This window comes from Lacerta agilis, chromosome 14 (genome assembly GCF_009819535.1).
Source record: "Lacerta agilis isolate rLacAgi1 chromosome 14, rLacAgi1.pri, whole genome shotgun sequence".
Taxonomy (NCBI): domain Eukaryota; kingdom Metazoa; phylum Chordata; class Lepidosauria; order Squamata; family Lacertidae; genus Lacerta; species Lacerta agilis.
The window spans coordinates 5,461,941-5,481,569 of record NC_046325.1 but is presented as its reverse complement, the minus strand read 5'-3'; the positions used below and the strand labels follow the sequence as shown (position 1 = coordinate 5,481,569).

General features: G+C 49.8%; 1 protein-coding gene across 1 annotated transcript; it reads left to right on the top strand.

Moving 5' to 3' along the window:
- Nucleotides 1-3,948: 3,948 nt before the first annotated feature.
- REC8 (REC8 meiotic recombination protein) lies at nt 3,949-18,684 on the top strand. The gene is made up of 16 exons (XM_033170295.1): nt 3,949-4,212; nt 6,070-6,212; nt 6,783-6,858; nt 7,726-7,840; nt 8,213-8,294; nt 10,020-10,096; nt 10,641-10,767; nt 12,006-12,069; nt 13,078-13,157; nt 14,197-14,340; nt 15,549-15,615; nt 15,731-15,879; nt 16,017-16,216; nt 17,912-17,960; nt 18,403-18,463; nt 18,570-18,684. The coding sequence occupies exons 2-16, from the start codon at nt 6,080-6,082 to the stop codon at nt 18,682-18,684; spliced, it is 1,539 nt and encodes a 512-aa protein (XP_033026186.1). The 5' UTR covers nt 3,949-4,212; nt 6,070-6,079.
- The last annotated feature ends 945 nt before the right edge of the window (nt 18,685-19,629 follow it).

The following is a 19,629-nucleotide window of genomic DNA, read 5'->3' as shown; positions in this document are numbered from 1 at the left end:
TGTGGGGCATAGGAATTTGTTCATATTTTTTTTCAAAATATAGTCCGGCCCACCACATGGTCCGAGGGATGGTGGACCGGCCCACGGCTGAAAAAGGTTGCTGACCCCTGCCCTAGACAGATTCCATTGTCTTCTCAAGTAACACATCCCAGGGAAGCTGTAGTTACTCTTTTTGAAGTTTTCACAATAGGAAGAGAAGTTTTCACAATGGGAAGTTACCGGTAATTCAGTTGCCACATCAAAAAGCAAATACCTACCCCCAAGATCCATGCCCGAATTGACCAGTTACACCCCCTAGTCCTAATAATCCTTTTCTTGGAAGCACATTTCATTCAGTTTGGTCATATTCTATGTAAAGGGCTCCCTAAAAAAACGAGTATGATTCTGTGTTAAGTCTGGCGCTGGTCTCTTCTAAGCCTCACATGTGGTTGATGAGTCACCATAATTCTCCCTGTGGTTTCCCTCAACCGATACTCTGCTAGTTTGCTGATTCATACATGTGTGTTCATCAGTCATCAACGGCTGCAACAGTGAATAACCAGTTTACTCTCGTTGCTATCCCAGGCTTCCAGTGTTTTGTGTCCCCCACCATTTAAAAAAACCAAACCAAACCAAACAGTTGGGATCCTAAGGGCGTCAACTGTTTTAGTTTCTCTTCTGGCATTCTCCATAGCACCCAAGCAGGAAGTCTGCAAACAGGACTTGAGGGTACCGAATGAAACACGAACAGAGAGCTTAAGTTGCATTTCTTATTTATCTGGGGTATTTTCATCCCATTCTGGCCGGAAAAGGCTTGCACAACATACAGTCGCTTAAAACGATAACCCAAAACGCATGGCACAAAAGGAAAACAGGATGGGGAGGGAACTGTAGAGCTGGAAGGGAACCTGTGGGTCATCTAGTCTGACCCCCTACAATGCAGGAAGGGGGGGAGGGGAAGAACCAGTTCCTAAAGTTATAAACTGGTCCGTGTGATGGACAAGCACTTTCGGGAGAGGATTTGCTCTCAGCAGAGTGAATGGGTCCTGCTTCCCACCTCTCCTGCTGCTGCAGGTTTTTTTTAGTTTTTTGGCAAGACCAGGAGTGCAGTGCAAAAAGCCACCTGGCCATTAGAACAATCTGTACCTAAAAACTTGAAACCCAGTTTGCTTATTTCCTCCTCCCTCTCAATCCATTGTCCTTTTGTGTTTGAGAGATGAATTTAAAAAAACAGTTAAGGGAGTTGAGGGAAGTCTGGGAGGGGGGAGGGGGGGAAAGGGAAAAATGTGTATGATGATATGGATTGTTCTGTATGTATTCAAATTTTGCTAATGTTTTTTTTAAGAGATGGTAAGCCTGAGGAGCCTTTTTTAAAAAAAAAAACAATTGTAATCTGAAGGTGCTCTCTCTTTTTCATTAACTTAGCTGGACAAAACAGAAAGTGAAATAAATGAATCACCTTAAAATAGTTGAGGCAACCTTGCCCTTATTTTTCTGGCAACTGATCTGCAAATAAAAAAAAAAACCTGCCACCTTGTCAGCTTAGTGACTATTGCGTTTTAATTATCCATAAGCACATATTGTGCCCCAGTTCCATTTTTGGTGCTGATGAATACACTCTTAATATTGATACTTGAAAACTCTTGTAAAGGGTTCAAAACTTTTTTGGGGGTTGGGAGTTAAAACTAAGCTATAAATAAATACAAAATCCCAGAAAACTCTTGGTGATTTATTACATCCTATTTCTGTGTTTGCTTTCCTCCAAGGAGCTTGGGGTGACTAAACTTCTGTCCTCCTCCTGTTCCCCTTTGCCCTCACAACAACCCTGCAAGGTAGGCCAAGGTGTGAGAGAATGAGGGGCCCAAGAGGCCTGCCTGGGGCTTTAATTGCCTTTATTTGCTGATAATTCTGCAGTCTGTATTAGGGTGAGTGGTTTTGGTATATACAGAGAAATATATAGTATATATGGAGACTTCAATGCTCCTATTAACTGATACATTAACGGAATTTCTGAAGAGAAAAGGGACCTGGAACTTAATTTGGTGGGAAAACTGCCCCTCCTCCATGATTGGACAGTGTTCCAGTCACGTGCCTTGATTTCATTGGCCAGGCTTGGGCAATAGGTGAGTTGACAGGCAAAGAAAAATTCAAGAAACAACTGTTTCTTAAAGGAGGAGGCCCTTGCGTCGATCTTATTGGCTAGAACTCTGTGAGGAGCCTGCCCATTGGACTAGCTTAGTTCAGTACAAGGAACTGAGAACATGGACGGGGTAATGAGATACGCATCTGGCAGGCCAAGTGCAGCGGGGCGATATGATTGGTTAGAACTCTGCAACGTAATAAGAAGAGGGCTTGTCAGCAAACGTCGGGCCAGTGGGCGCGAAGAGAAGAGGAATAAAAATATTTGATTGGTTGGAACAACTGGCGAGAGGCGAAGAACGTGTCTCCGATCTTGGAGATAAGTTTTCGCACGTGGCTTCGCATGCAGTGATTGGTCGAGATAGTTTAAAGAGGGAGATGTTTTCATTGGTCAGAACGTCAGAAAACAGCAGGGATTGGTCGCAGGTGTTCCGTTTATTGACAAGGCTGTTGCCTGTGTCTCTCACTTTGATCCTGGCCAGTGGCTGCAGAGGGTTGAGGGCGACTGCCTGTTTGCAGTGTCCGTTTTTATTTCTAATTTTTAGCACATTCGCCTTTTAGAACCATTGGGCTTTATTAACAGTAGCAGCCAGTGGTGCTGAGTCTAAGTAATCCCCTGTTTAATTATTGTATTTGCAGCCCAATTAATTTACTAGGTCTTCATTTAGTGCTAGGAATCATTGCTGACAGTATCTCCCTTTTTTGAGTGGGGTGTTAAATCATAATTTGCCGCTATTTCTTAGTTCTTACTGCTATTTTTTAAAATAAAAATTCAAGATTATTTTAGCCAGACAAAACAAAAAAACCCAAGCCTTTCTTCCCACCTGATCCCCCCCCCCCAACACTGATATATGGTGGTTACTTTTAAAACAATCCATGCCCAATTACTATAAGTATTAATCACATTTCATTCTGTAATTAGCTGTCTGAAATATTTTTATGACTACCTTGTTTATTAAAAGCACACAGGGTTGCTAAACCCTCTTCAATTTCTGGGTTCTCTTTTATCACTAGTTTTAACTGTTCATAGACTTCTGATTACCGTAATTAGACATGTTCAATGGTGGTCAATGAATTATTGCTTCAACATTTAATGTTTTGGGGGCTGAATTCCTGCTTGTTATTTGCTTATTAATTTTTCCAGTTCCTGTTACATCATTATCTGTGCTAGTATTCCTAGCTAATATTCTTTATTTGCTTCCCATTAAAAAATATTCTTAACTGTGTGATCAGTTGGGAATTTAGCTATCCTCTCCCCACCCCCACACCATACATTTTATACATTTGGTATGAACTTACTAATTGATTTCTAGAGAATTTTGATATTACACCTCACAACTCACCATTTGAACGAATATTTCCGCTAAATGGCACATCCTCTAATAGATTAAAATCCTTTGTCTGCATAGTCTCTTCTTCATCTTTCTCTTGTCATCAAACTGTCTTTCATTAAACTCGCCAGCAAACACAGCTCTGGTTCCTGGCAGTTCACTGCTTACCATCTCATCTCCCTTAATTAATCAAATTTGGGAATCAAATTGACACAGCCGTTGGCTTGGTGATAAAATGGTCCTAAATTGGTTTTAGGAAAGAACAGGCCCCATCATAATCTTTCACCTCCGGTGCTGAATTTGTGAGGTTTGAAGGATCGACTTGATTTCTCAACATTTTGCCTCTCACTTGGGCCATTAATAAATCGGGAAAGGGGGTCCTTTGACTCTTGAGATACAACTGCAGAATATGCTGTAGCGTGCCTAGAAAAGGGTGATAATTTGCAGAGGAAAAGCACTCCCCTCTCCCAAGAGATTAGGAGCGTCTAGAAGTCTCAGAACCTCAATACTAGAAAAGGGCAACTGTCCATTCCGAAATGTTCTATTACCCAAGTGTGTTGCAACGTCATACAGGATGTTTTGCTACGATTTGGTAAGGACTTTGCTCTGAGAGTGTGGATCGGGGGGGGCAGTGTAGGGTGCTGGCAGCTGCCTGGCCCCCCACCAATTGATGGCCCCTCCGTCTCTTTCCCAGGTTGGCAGCAACTGGGGCAACCAAACTCTTGAAGCGGGAATACCTGAAAGTCAATGTCCCGAGAACCTGGTGAGTAGAGGGAAGAAATAACAACAACAACAACAACAACAACAACAACAACAACAACAACAACAACAACTTTTATTTGTATCCCGCCCTCCCCGGCCGAGACTGGGCTCAGGGCGGCTAACCTCAAATATATAACATTGGTATAAAATCCAACAATAATTAAATTACCTCTTAAAAACAAGTCAGGATCAAATTAAAATCTAATTAGATGGCTTTCCGCAGGATTAGGGTTGGGAGCAGTAAATATGAAAATGCGTATATAAATTAGGACTGGTGAAAGGACAGCGGGTTGGCAGCAGGGTTCCTGCCTCTGGACAAACGTTAAGTGGATTTGTTGTGCCTTTGCTGTGGCCAAAAGACTGGTGTTGAGGCACTGGGAAGATACACCTGTGGCCAACTTCTGCCAATACAGTGGTACCTTGGTTCTCAAATGCCTTGGTACTCAAACAACGTGGAACCCAAACACTGCAAACCCGGAAGTAAGTGTTCTGGTCTGCAAACGCCATTCTGAGTGCCATGCTTCTGTTTTCAGTGTTCAGGTCTGTCTGTTTTTGCTATTTACAGAGTCGTAAGAAGCCTCTTGGGCACCCGGGGTGGCGTTGCCGGGAAAAAAGCACCCCCTAGGGGCGGGGCTTCCTGACGCATGCGTCCTGATGTCACGATGCGTGCGTCAGGACAGACTGCGCATGCCCAGTCCATCCTGCCGGCGCTGCAGCTCCAGTGGCAACCCGCTGAGTGAGCACCAGCTCCTGGGGCTTCGCTGTCTCGATCGCACGGGGCAGCCCCATAGCGGCGCTGGCGGGTGGACCCTGGACAGGCCGCAGGGCAGAGTGGCTTCGCTCCACGGCTTGCTCGGGGCCCGCCAGCAGGGTGGGGCTGGCCCAAGTGTAACCACCTCCCCTGGAACCTGGGGCAGCCCGCCCCCACCGCCCCCCTTGTGACGCCCGTGGCTATTTTTTTAGCGTTTTTGTTTTTGCATCTCTTTTCGTTCTGTTTTTGTGACTGTGTGGAACCCAGTTCGGCTCCTGATTGATTGGTTGTGTGACTGCAGCACATTGTTTCTTGCTTTCATTTTATGGATCCATGGTCTCGTTAGATAGTAAAACCCATGTTCAATTGCTGTTTTAGGGGTCGCTTTTAAAAGTCTGGAACGGATTAACCGCTTTGCGTTACTCTCTATGGGAAAAGGGCGCCTTGGTTTTGGAACGGTTTGGTTTTGGAACGGACGTCCGGAACGGATTAAGTTTGAGAACCGAGGTACCACTGTAGACTGAAGATATGGCAACACTCGCAGTTTACGAACAGCATGCTTGCAGATGCAGACGTTGTGCAAACAATGATATTTGGAGCGTGTTTATAAAAAATAATAGTAGGTTATCAATATCCATATATGTATTAGGCTGATAACACTGATATACCTACGCATTAGACAAGCATATATGAAATGGCACTTGCTCTGCATATACAGTGGTACTTTGGTTTATGAACTTAATCCATTCCAGAAGTCTGTTCTTAAACCGAAACCGTTCTTAAACCAAGGTGCTCTTTCCCTAATGAGGCCTCCTGTCGCCAGTGCCCTTCCACCGTTCGGATTCCGTTCTTAGACCGAGGTAAAGTTTGCAAACCGGGACACTACTTCCGGTTTGGCGGAGTCCATAAACCAAATAGTTCGTAAACAGGGCTGTTCTTAAACCGAGGTCCCACTGTGTAGCGATATATGAGGCATCCGCCTGGCTGTGGGGGGGGGGGAGGATGCTGGGGGAGGCGGGCCATTGGCCTGATCCTGCAGACGTGCATTGCGCCCAGAGCCGAGTGCAGACCGTGCGGGTGACGCTTCTCGTTTCCTTCCTGTTGCAGCGAGGAGATCATGGCCTTCATCCACGTCCAGGTCCCGCCTCCCGTGCCTGGGGCTCCCAAGCCCCGCTTCTCACTCTACCTCTCCGCGCAGCTGCAGTACGGGGTCGTCCGCGTTTACACCCGTCAGTGCCAGTACCTTGTGGGTATGACCTTTTCCAAACCAACGCCCACCCCTGTTTGTCCCTTTCTGCTGCTCCTTCCGGACCCTCTCTCTTCCTCTCTTTTATATTTTCAAATGCATTCCGCAGAATCACAGGATTGTACAGTTGCAAGGGGTCATCTGTTCCGACTCCCTGCAATCGTAGCTAAACCTATGACATACATACATAACCCCCTCCATACGCAGTGCATTTTCCTCCCAAGTTTACCGAAAGGTCACCCCCCAAACCCCTTAGCAACTGACATTACAAGAGCCTTTCGAGAGGATAGAAATGGCCGCTTGAGCGCGCTCACTTTCCTCTTCCCTGGCCCTCCTCTTTACCTTCCGTGCTGTCGCTTGTTTGGATTGCAGTCCCGAGGGGCAGGGTCCGCCTGTGTGATGCGTATAATACTGGCATGTGTGAGTTGCTCTCCGAGCTTTCCTGGCTTAAAAAAAAAAAAGAGAGTAAGCCATAAAGGCTTTGAATGAACGAAACGAATGGTTTGGGGATGGAGAGGTGGTTCTCCCGAGTCTGGCTGACTCCCCTTCTGCCTCCCCGCCCTGCCATTTTCAGAGGAGATCCAGCACATCTTGGAACACCTCAACCGGGCCCGGCAGCAGATCCGCATTGACCTGACAGACCTGGAGCAGTGAGTGATTCGCATTCGCCACCCGGGGCGGGTTGGGGGGGGCGGCTGCGGAGTTTGCATATCTGCTTGGCCTTGGGACTCCTGATCAGAGCTGTCTTTCCTATAGGGCTTGGCGGTGCGTTGCGCCAAGGCGCCGGCCTCTCAGGGGCGCCCCAGCGAGTGGGGGAGCTGCGCGGATTTGCCGGCGGCCTCCCCTTTCTCTGCATGCCCAAAAGCTGCGCCCTGTCAACCATACGGCTAGCAGGCGTGCAGCTTGCCTCCCAAGCCTCCGCGGGAGGAGAGCGATCCCTGCAGACGGACGGGGCGGGGGGCGTGCCACCCCAGGTAGCACCTGGGGGGGTGACACTGGGGTGCCCGGGGGGGGGGGTGTCACCCCTCCTTGCTGGCCCGCCCCTCGGAGCTCCCATCCTGAGCGGAGTCACACCAGCCACAAGCGTGACACCCCTCCTTGTTTCCTTCCTGTGCCACCCTATGGGTGTAGCCAGGGGGGCAGGGGGCAGCCCCCCCCATAAGTAAAATCAATACAAATCAAATACAAGGCTTAGGATGGAAGCTGCACTCCCCCCCATGGGCTGGCAGTGCGCAGCTTCGCCCCCCCCCCCACTATCCATGGTAATTTGGGGGCACTGGGCATATATTTGCACCCTGTCACTGCATCTGCTAAAGACGGCCCTGCTCCTGAGTGATCCTTGGGCGAGCAGATCTCCTTTTGGATTGTTGGGGAGAAAACTACTGAGACACCAGTACCTGAAGCATATAGGGAAAAGATCAGAGTAGGTTTCTTTGGGGGGGGGGGTGCGCAGAGAAGTCCCTTACTGTACTTCTTAGTAAAGTCTAACCTTTTCTTTCTGCTTCTCCTAACCGCAGGCCAGGGTTGCTGCTCCCCAACCAGCTGGCCATCATGGAAATCCTAGAGGAAGCTCCCAATCCCTTTTTCGGGATAATGGAACCGGTGCTGCCCAGCCCCATGTCCATCCCCTACGTAAGACAGCCCCGCACCCTTTTCCCCCAATCTCACTGCTCTTGTCCTGCCGTGGGGGTGCTGCTGGTAGGGCGTAAGGCGGGGAGCCAGACAGTAGGTGGCGCCAGAGTTCTGGTTCTCTCTCCAGCCTCCTCTTCCACGCTGAGGTCTTGCAAGGGGCAGCACTGGGACTTAGGAGGAGTAACCTGGGGCTCGCTGCCAACCCCTGGACCGGCAAGGAGGCAGGCAGGTGAGGGCTGTTGGGAGCAGGCTGAGCTTGGTGGGGCAGTGCCCTCTGCCCGCCTCTCAGCTGTAGCTGGTGGCTCCCGGCTCCCTGGCAATGAGAACGTGGGTCAGATTCCGCCTTCCCCCCCCCCCCTCCGTCTTTCCCAGGTCCGATCCATTCTGGAAACAGCCACCCCTGAAAGAAGTCCCCCGCAGCGCCTTCCTCCGTCTCCCTGGGACCAGAGGCCAGGTGGGTCAGAAACTGGGAGCCCGGCATCACGGGCGTCGCGAGGGGGGCGGGGGTGGTGGTGGTACGCCCCGGGTTCCAGGGTAGGGGGGTGACACTTGGGCCTGCCCCGCCCCGCTGGCGGACCCGAGCAAGCCGTGGAGAGAAGACACTCTGCCCCGCGGCCTGTCCAGGGTCCGCCCGCCGGCGCCGCTATGGGGCTGCCCCACGCGATCGGGATGGGGAAGCCCCAGGAGCTGCGCTCGCTCGGCGGGTCGCTACTGGAACGGCAGCGCTGGCGGGATGGACTGCGTATGCCCGGATTTCCACGCATGCACAGTCTGTCCTGATGCATGCGTCAGGTCGCCCTGCCCCCCAAGTGGGTGCCTCGGTGCGGCAACGCTGCCCCGGGCACCCGAGAGGCTTCCTACGCCTCTGTCCCGGGAACCGCTGCTAAATTCCATGCTTTCAGAAACCCCACCTTTCCGGACGGAGACTATGGCTTCTCCGCGGGGCAGCAAAACCAAGGTTTGTGAGTTGTTAAGAAAATAGTTGCTGCCCTGCTCAACCCCAGCTTGGACCTTCATTTTCTTCAAAACGCCTTCTCAAAATTAGCCATCGTTCCCACTTTGCAGGGGGTTGAGCTACAAGACCTTTGGGGTGCTTCCAGCTCTCCAGTTCTACGCAATCCCCATTTTCTCAGTGGCCTCTGATTTCTCCTCTTCAGCCTCGTTCCCCAACCCTAACCAAAGGTGTTAAAAAAAATATAAAAAAATTCCTTCCAGTAGCACCTTAGAGATCAACTAAGTTTGTTCTTGGTATGAGCTTTCGTGTGCATGCACACTTCTTTCAGTGTATATCTGGGAAGAGGGAATTGCACGTTCCAGTTCACATCACAGATACACACCGAAGAAGTGTGCATGCACACGAAAGCTCATACCAAGAACAAACTTAGTTGGTCTCTAAGGTGCTACTGGAAGGAATTTTTTTATTTTGTTTCGACTACGGCAGACCAACACGGCTACCTACCTGTATCCAAAGGTGTTAAGTATGTGTAGCAGCAGATTATTTTATTTATTGCTTATTCATATGTTTTTTAAAAACAAAAATCTTTTAAGTGTTACATTAAAAATTAAAACTGCAAGTAGCACATAATTTGCTCACATTCTCCCCCTTCCTTGGCAAACCACAGCAAGGAAGCAAACCAATGTAGATGTGTACTAGCATTAGCTATAAAACGAATCCTGAAAGTTATTTGGACCTCAAAGTAATGAGAGAAAAAGATGTTTTGTGCTCTGCTTTACTTTTTTTTTAAAACCAGATTGGAACAAAACTCAGACATCATGATAGGTTTTTTTTTTTTTTTTGTATTTGTAAGATGTATTTTGTGTTCTCGTTTTGCTTTTTTATGTTGGGAACCACTCTGTGATCTTTGGATGAAGGGCAGCGTACAGTTATAATAAATAATAGTAATAATAATAGTGTTGTGCCCTCAATTGTAAGCTCCTTGAGGTCTGAGAACCGTCTCGGTTGCCTGTGCAGCTGTGTCAACGGCAGCGGGCACAAAAACGGCGCAGTGCCAGCTCAGAAGAATCGCTTCTGCGTTTTTATTGTTTGACATTTTTTTAAAAGGCTGTTTTCTACTATTGTCTTGTTTCTGCATTGTACTGCTTTGGCACTTTGCTTTTGGCCGAAAGGCAGGGTGCGAATTAAGGTACTAATTGTCTCCCGATTCTTCTTGCTCCGAAGGAGAGCTTCCCATCACAGCCTCTCCGGACGCCATCACTCTCAAGGAGGCAGAGCCCATCACTTTGCTGCACATTGAAGTAGGTTTACACCACAGCGCCACCCGCGTCCCCTATCGGTACCGAGCTGATAATGCCGAGTTTGTGGGTTTGATCGCCATGCGGGACAGCTCCGTGCCCCTTCCAACTCTACGATTTAGTGGTTCCAAATACGTAAAAACCCATCCTTCAAAACTTATTTCCTGACCACAAGAATACACTACCTGCCATTAACAATGGCAATCTAATCAGTTGCTGAGGTGCCCATTTAAAACTTTTTTTTTTTTGCCTGACTGGCATGTGTGACTCTGATGACGCCTCTCGCTTGTCCGGGTGGAGGGTAGTAGCCCAAAGGGTATGTCTAGAAACTAGCCGAAATTGTATTCGCCGCTCCACCCACTTTTGCCCCAGGCCCCGCCCACTGCCACCACGTGGCCCCCGAAAGGTTGTGCCGGAGGGAATGCGGCCCTCGATCAGAGCAGCGTTCCCTCACCCCTGGGTTAGAGGGCGGCAGATACATAGCAGAGGCCGTGAGTTTGTTTCCATGAGACCCGTGCCGCCATCTTCCTTTTTCCACCGTCCGCAGGGCGAGCGAGACCTGCCTGAAATCACAGTCCAGGAAATTGACATGCTGATGGATCAAGGCGAGTTTCTGGTGTCCAGGGAAGAGAAGCCTCGCCGGATTTCCTCCAGGAAAAGGCGAGCAGAAGAAGGTGAGCAGACGAGGGAGAGGATCTTCAGTGCTTCGGACTGAGTTGTTCTGTGTGTCTGTCCTTTTCCAAGGACACAATGCATTACAATCCCCAAAGTTGTCCGTCCGTCCTTAGGGATATTCTCCTCCTCCCCCTCCTCCTCCTCCTCCTCCTCTTCTAGTTGCCCCTTTCGCTCCCTGGGATCCGTGGGTAGGGAGCTTGTGGCTCAGTGGCAGAGCCCACAATTTGCAGGCAGGAGGGTTCGGTCCCTGAGTTTAATTGTGGCTGGTGCCCATTGGGTGGAATGCAGGGAGGCCAACAGTAGGGGGAGCCAGAGAGCCAACTGGTTCTCGTTTTTTTTTGTCCCCATCGTCCTCCCTGCTGAGTTCTGCAAGGGGCAACTAAGTGACGTGGACTGGTTGAACGCGGAGGAATGGTGTGGGGCTGGGAGGGTCAGACCTCACCTGGAGTACTGTGTCCAGTTCTGGGCACCCCAGTTCTAGGAAGATACTGACAAGCTGGAACGTGTCCAGAGGAGGGCAACCAAAATGGTCAAAGGCCTGGAAACGATGCCTTATGAGGAACGGCTTAGGGAGCTGGGTATGTTTAGCCTGGAGAAGAGAAGGTTAAGGGGTGACAGGATAGCCATGTTAACATACAGGTGAAACTCGAAAAAAATTAGAATATCGTGGAAAAGTCCATTTATGTAAGCAATTGTTTTCATTAGCTACTGGAGTTTAATACATGAGATAGACTCATGACATGCAAAGCGAGATATGTCAAGTCTTTTGTTTGTTATAATTGTGATGATTATGGCGTCCAGCTGATGAAAACCCCCAAGTTGAGATTGTTAATTTGGGGTTCTCATCAGCTGTACGCCATAATCATTACTATTATAACAAACAAAGGCTTGGCATATCTCGCTTTGCATGTCATGAGTCTATCTCATGTATTAAACTCCAGTAGCTAATTGCTTACATAAATGGACTTTTCCACGATATTCTAATTTTTCGAGTTTCACCTGTGTGTGTGTGTGTGTGTATGACCTTAGAATTCCTTTAACACTCCCGTAACCATAGTTATGGGAAACAAATAGAAAAAGGCATTCATTGATTTTCCAGCTCTGTGTTTGGCACTGCCAGATCCCAGAGGACGCATCCTGCTGTCACAGCCAGCCGACTTCCCCCTTGGCTTCCCCTCTCCCTCTCTGGACCCAACAGGCCTCTCACCTCTACTTTTGCCCCTCTCCCCTTTCCCAGAGTCTGCCGAGGGAGTCAGAGAACAAGAGCTGTCGGTCTCCACGGGGCTGTCGCCTCCCACAAGGTAAAGAGAGGGGGTGGTGGGCTTCTGGGTCTCACATCCTGAGCTGCATGTTTGTGTCGGGGCGAAGAGGATGGACTGGGGCAGGCAGGTGGGGCACAGAGCTCTGTTGGAGGCAAAGGGGCCAAACTGCGGTTTGATGAGACGGGGTGGAACGACTCCCATAGTGGGAGAAGATGCAACATTGTGGGGCTTTGGGTTTAGGAAAAAGGCGCAGGGGAAATATAGTTGTGTTCATGTGGTTATACAAAGTTTACTATAATTATTTAGATCCGAACTCTGCCTTCAGGTTGGGCAAAACGGCAGAGTTGGAGAAGGGCGTTTAGCTTCTCACTTTTCTCTTTTCAATAGGTAACTCAAAGCTAAAATAAAAATTAAAATGCAAGTGTGGAGCTCCACAAAAGTAAACATTAAATAGAATCGGTTTGGAAGAAGGATCGCTGTATCCTGTTACGGTCAAACAGGTTCGGCAGGCACATAGTCTTTTAATAAAACCTGCCGGAGCTGTTTGAGCAGAGGCAAAATTTGGAATGAAAGAAGGGTGTGTGCGTATGCCAGAGATGGGGTACCAAGCTCCCAGTGTCCCTGACCACTGGCCATGTCATCTGTGGATAACAGGAGTTAGGATTCCACCATATTAGCAATATCCCCAGACTAGGAGAGGTTGTTGTCCTGCCTTCCTTAGTTCTATGCCCTGTGTCTCACTGAAATCTAGTTTGCAGTCTCCTTGGGGCAATGACCTTTTCTCTCTCCCCCCTCCCCCGCATCCCACAAACGCTTCTCCCTCTGTAATGTATCATAGACATCACACATGACTATCGGCGACAATAAACACATCAGGGTCCTTCCTGTGGTGGCCCCTTGGATTCTAACAAAGGCCATTTCCCACAAGTCTTTGCAGTTTGTGGTGCCCAATCTGGTGTGTGAATTGTGCCACGAGGAGTTTAAAAAAAAACAATTTCCGCCACCGTCAGCAAAAAGGAAACTCTGGCCATATTTCTTGTTTCACAGGGTCGGGGAGGAGCCGTCTGCTGCGAGGGAAGCAGGAGACAAGATCCAGCTCCTAGGAGAACCCCCTCTGCTGCCTTTGGGTTAGTGGGGCGCTGGGCACGGGAGGGAGCATCGGGCGAAGGCTGGCCAAGGGCACAAGAGCACAAGGACCCTGCTGGGCTAGACACAAAGGGGCGCTTACACGACACACAAGGCGAAAGGATCAGGGAGGGCAGAGGAAGAAGTCAAACTCAGGGACCAGTTCTTAGACCTTTGTTCTTGATAATGACCGGCTGGGGGCTGGAGGGGCCTGGTGTCTCGGCAAAGGGGATGTGAGCAGCCCTGCTTCCCCTATCTCTGCCGCCAAGGCCACCTGAGGGAACCTCGGGGCGGGGGGTGTCAATTGAGGAAGACGAGGCCAGAGAAATCTGCTGGTTATCTGGCACCCTCTTCCCTCCTCTCCCTGGCCTTTTTTTGACCCCCCAACCCTTGCTGGTTCTGCTGCAGAGACGACCCCCCTCCAAGAGGGACCCAAGCTGCTGCCTTCTCCCCAACTGACCCCTCTCCGCCCCCAGCTGAAGCCACGCTCCCCTCCGAGCCCCAAGGTAAGAGGGAGGGAGGCGGGGAAGGAGGGCCAGGCTTCCAGTTAGAGCATAGCTGTCAACTTTTTCCCTTTTCTTGCGAGGAATCCTATTCGGAATAAGGGAATTTCCCTTAAAAAGGGGGGGGGGAAGCTGACAGCTATGAATTAGACCCTGTGGCTCAGCGCAGAATGCCTCGGGTTCAAGCCCAGCACCTGAAACCCTGTCTAGGTGGACCAAGAAATCTGACTCTGCATAAGGCAGCTTCCCCCACCTTCCCAATAGGTCCGTAATTTAGAGAAAGGCTGCGGCTCAGCGGCAGGGCATCTCCCTCACGTGCAGGGCGGTTCTGGGTTCAAATCTCAGCCTCTCCAAGTTGGGCCGGGGAAAGGCTTCCTGCGCAGAGCCCCGGAGAGATGCTGCCAGCCGGTGACTGCGAGGCTGAGCCAAGTGGTCTGAGTCGGCACGAGTCGGTCCAAGCGGCGTCCGCTCGGGAGCCTGGGGAGGTTGGGAACGAGCTGCGGCAGAACACCCGGAAATTTCTCTTGTGCTCCCCCAGCTCCAGCTGCCCGCGTACGAGCCGTCCATTCTGCAGCCCGGCAGGCGGCGGAGGCAGCTGCGCTTCCTGGATCCGGTGACCCAGATTTCCCGGGAAGATTTCCAGAAGCAGATCTTGGACCCGCAGGGACAGTGTCAGCCCCTGGTAGGTGTTGGGATTGGCGAGCGTTGGGGTGCCCAGCAAGCTCCGATTTCCACCCCCTCGGTGAATTCCTGCATTGCATATGTGTGAAAGTGGCTCGAGTGTGTTTTTGGATCCAGCCGCACGGATCAGGCAGCAGGCAGGGGCTGAAATCCAGTGCTGCATATAAAATACAGGGATAGCTCAGTCGGCAGAGCATGAGACTCTTAATATCAGGGCAAAATACTCCTGCATTGCAGGGCGTTGGGCTGGAATGGTGACCCTTGAGGTCCCTTCCAGCTCTACAGCTCTATGATTCTAGGCTGCCTTTTAAAAAATCAGGTTTCTAGCCCCCGAGACTACAAATACAGACTTGCGAGTGTTAAGTCCGCAGGGGAAATAATAACAACAACAACAACAATGGACAAGTCAGTTGAAATTGGGCTTTTCAAAATTTCAGCTTTGTGACAGGACTGCAAGACTCCTGGCAGTTCCAACCCCGACAAGTTGAAATCTTTGTGGGCATTCCCTGACATCACAGCAGTCCTTCTTTTCCCCTTTACAATTTTTAAATTAGTTTTTATTAGTTTAACATAACCATTTCAAACATTAAAATACAAGGTTCTTTTGAACCTTTGGAACTCCTCCCCTCCCTCCATGGGTTTAAGATTAAATTTGCTACACCTTTTACCATTATCTATCTGTTATATAACCGTAATGATAATCAATAATTCCACATCACAGCAGTCCTGGCCAATCCGTGCTGGGCGGCGGGGGCGGGGGCGGTGGTGGTCTTTGCTGCTGCCAGGGTGCAAGACAGCATCTAGGCTTTGGCAGGTCACTCCTAATTGACACGGGGGGGCGCTGTGGTCTAAACCACAGAGCCTAGGGCTTGCCGATCAGAAGGTCGGCGGTTCGAATCCCTGCGACGGGGTGAGCTCCCGTTGTTCGGTCCGTGCTCCTGCCAAACTAGCAGTTCAAAAGCACGTCAAAGTGCAAGTAGATAAATAGGTACCGCTCCGGCGGGAAGATAAACGGCGTTTCTGTGTGCTGCTCTGGTTTCACCAGAAGCAGCTTAGTCATACTGGAAGCTGTCTGCGGACAAACGCCGGCTCCCTCGGCCTATAGAGCGAGATGAGCACCGCAACCCCAGAGTCGTCTGCGACTGGACCTAACGGTCAGCGGTCCCTTTACCTTTACCTTTCTGCCATTTCCTGCTTTCATCTTCTCAGGAGATGGTACTGCTGCCGCCCAAGAGGTTGAAGACTGCGGAGGAGCTCTTGGGAGCGCCGACTTATGGTGAGGACCGCTCTCTCCCCCATGATCCCCCTCCCCAGAGGGTCAGTGCCAGCCCCTGCCTGGCCTGGAGGAGCCACCCAGGTGCGTTGCTGCTTCCTCGCCTTATGGCTCAAAGGACAAAGCAGATTTTAACCCCAAAAGGCGAAAACAGCATGAAGAGAATTCGCCCCTCCACTTGCCCTTTGTCGATAACAGATACCAGATACCTGGGAGCCCACCCCACCCCACCCCGGCCTAGCCAGGAGGTGCGAGGCTTTGCCTGCTGTTTGCAGAAACCGGGAAAGGCTTTTCCAGTGCCACCGACCCGTTTATCTCTGCATAAGAACATGAGACGGGTCCCTGCTTTCAGGCAGGATCGAGCCCCCTGATGCGCACCTCCCTTTCCACCTCCCCCCCTCCAGACTTTCAACTGCTCCCTTCACCCCATTGTTTCCTGGTCCTAGGATGGATGCACCCCACCCTCCAGGGCCTCTGGGCCCGCTGCGCCAACCGCCAGCGCGTGGACTACGCCAGGCAGCGAGCAGCGGAGGACAGGCGGAGGAGGAGGGAGGAGGAAGAAGAAGAAGTAGTGCAGAGGGCCGAGGTTCCCAGTGAGCTGGAGGTAAGGGGCTGGGGCTGCTGGAAACCCGCGAGGCGTTTGATGGCGGTTGCAAAGCGTTAAGACTCCCGACCAGAGAAGAATCAGGAATCAGGAAGACCAATGTTTTAATAAGGAATGGGGACAATTTATAATTTATCTTAGAAACTATTGTAGACAGTTAAAATCAGGGGTCAGCAAACTTTTTCAGCAGGGGGCCGGTCCACTGTCTCTCAGACCTTGTGGGGGGCTGGACTATATTTTTTGGGGGGGGAATGAACGAATTCCTATGCCCCACAAATAACCCAGAGATGCATTTTAAATAAAAGGACACATTCTACTCATGTAAAAACACGCTGATTCCCGGACTGTCTGCGGGCCGGATTTAGAAGGCGATTGGGATGGATCCGGCCCCCAGGCCTTAGTTTGCCTACCCATGGTTAAAATCGTTAGTAGGATTGGAGTAACACTTGTCGTTTAATGGTGAATTTTGGATATAACGGAGATGTGAAAGATTTGGATTATTAAAAAAAGATGCAGGAGGAAATGACTCGCAATAGGACCCAGAAAAGGAAGGAGGGAAGTCCAGGAGATTCTTTGGAATCTTGTTTTTACAATGTGTGTTGGCTACGTGCATGTAAAACTTAAATTTGAAAAACCAAATAAATAAATAAAAGGTAAAAAAAAAAAGACTTGGCGGTTCCCAAACTTTTGTGGTCAACTGCCCCCTTGGTTCCGTAAGCTCATACCCAGCTGCCCCCTATAAAAAGCTTTATTCAGAATAGCGTTGCAAGAATTCTAAGGTGTCATAAATAAAAGGAATGTCCCTAAGTGCACGAGATGGACATGCATGCGTTATAAGTACACGGACCACATGTCTTAAATAGTGCAAGAGAGCAAACCTTGACTCTTAATGGCTCCAAATATAGGAATAGGAATAGGAATAATTTATTATTGGCCAAGTACATTTTCCAACATACTTGGAATTTGTTTCGGCTACATTGCAATGTAAACATACAGACACTGTTCCTCTCACAATACAAAGAAGCAAAGAAACCCCACCCATAATTTACCTCCCCTTCAGCTATGCAACTACGAATTTAACAATTTAATGGCACAAGGGGAAAAAACTATTCTTGTGCCTGGCCGATTTTGTATATGAAGTCCTGTAGCGACGTCCAGATGGAAGTAAATCAAGCAGATGATGACCGGGATGTAAAGGATCTGCTACAATTCTCTCTGCTCTTTTCCTAACTCGGGTAGCATAAATTGTCTCTATTGAAGGCAAGCTAACACCAATTACCCTTTCTGCAATTCTTACAGCTCGTTGGAGCCTTTTCTTGTCTCTCTTGGAGGCTGTACCGTACCAAGCTGTTATAGAATTACAGAGAACAGTTTCAATGATGCCTCTGTAGAATTGGAACAACACTTCCTGGGAAAATTTAAATTTCCTTAGTTGATTCAGGAAATACAGCCTCTGGTGGACCTTTTTAATAATACTATTGATGTTGCTTGACCAATTTAAGTTATCAGAAATTATAGAGCCCAGGAACTTAAAGGACTCTACTACTACAACCATGTTACCAAGAATGGAAAGTGGTGGCAGAACGGAAGAGTGCCTTCTGAAATCAATTACCATTTCTACTGTCTGCAGAAGGAAATATCTTGGGGAAACCTGTGCCTCCCAGGGGCTCAGCCCCATTTCCCCCTCTTTTTCAGGAGCTGCGTGCAGCTGAGGAGCCAAGCATTCCACCTGTCGGCTCGTCAGGTGAGCAGGCGAGCAAAGTCAGGTGCTTCCGCTCTCCTCCACCTTTGAGGGCGGAGGCAAAATGGCGAGAAAAACAACCACGGGATTGTAGAGTTGGGAGGGACACTGAGGGTCATCTAGGCCAACCCCCTGCGACGCAGGGTTTCGACGGTGTCGAACCGGACATGACACCCAGGTGCCCCGGTGCAGGATGCGAATTCCCCTCTCCCCAGTCATCAGATGGATCACTTGAACAGAGTGGGAGTAGATCAGCTGCCAGATCCCATCAGCTTTTCTAAGCGTCTGGGCAGAGTGGTCCGAATAAACCTGCGTTCAGCAGGCGCCGAAAAGGGTGCAATAGGGATGTCAATGGGCAGGGAGTTCCAAAGGTGCCGCCACACTAAAAGGCTTGGCTTCTTTCAAACGTGAAACAGGTATTATCTCTTTCCGTTCCCCCTTGCAGAGATTTCTCTCGAGACGACCGAAGAAGAATCTCGGCCGAGTTTTGTGGTAGCAGAGGAGAGGTGAGAGGCCTGGTTGTCCCCCTTCCCTTCCCTGGGCAAGTCTCCTGCCTCCGTGGGGAAGGGGCGACCCTCTTCTCTTCCACTCCCCCCTTTCCTCTTCCCACAGGGTCCTCCTGGAACCAGAGGAAGCGGCGCTGCCCATCGTTCCTGAGCTCCCGGAAATAAGTTTTGAGCTGCCCTTGGATAAGAACGTGGTCACGGGGGACTACGTGAGAAGGTGAGGCCTCTGTCAGAGGCTGTTTCCTTCCTCTTTCCCAGAGAATCCGGTTCTTAAAATTGCGAGAGGGCCGCAGCTTTCCAGAAAGGGCCACCCGTTCCAACTTTCTGACTTTAAAAAACGAAAACAACTTCTCTACTCTGCTTTCAGGAGGCAGGCCCAGAGGAATGCTATTATTCTCTAGTGACTTTCAAAGCTACGTGGGGTGGAGAGAGCCAAAAATGAGCACCCAGAGGTTTTCCTCTTGCGTTTCCTGCTTAGTTATAAAACCGCAGAGTTGAAAATGTAACAGGGAGTCCTTGGAGCCAGGAGATAGAAGCAAATCAGTAGCCAATAGGCCTGATCTTTATTGCTGCAACGAGACTTCCGACTACAGTCAAACCTCGGTTTCCGAAAATCTCGGCTGCCGAACGTTTTGGAAACCGAACGCCAAAAACCCAGAAGGGAATGCTTCCGTTTTCAAACGCGCCTCAGAAGTCAACTGGCTTCCGAGGCGCGTTTCTCAATTTCCCCCATTGAACTTGCTGGCAGCCCTTCGATCCTCGGTTTTCGAACCTTTCAGAAGCCGAACGGACTTCCGGAACGGATTACGTTCAAAAACCGAGGTTCCACTATACCACAAAGACGGAGCAGCCAGAAGCCCCGATCAATGGGTTACATCCGTATTTTAAAGTTTCCCATAATTTACCTCAGGACGCATCATCAAGACATCATAGATATGTCACGGAAAAAGGTGCGGTCCCAGGTAGAACCCGAGATCCATTCATGTCCCTGTCAATCAAATATAGTCTTCGCCACGTACTCCATCACAGTACGAAGGAAAGCATCGACAGTTCCCAGGCCCCGAGTCAAGTCAAATACACCCCTTTGCCTTGTCGGGGCTTCATCCCACTATGGGGCGGGTAGGCATTGTGACTGAGACGGTTATCTGTCTGATACTCTTGGGGCA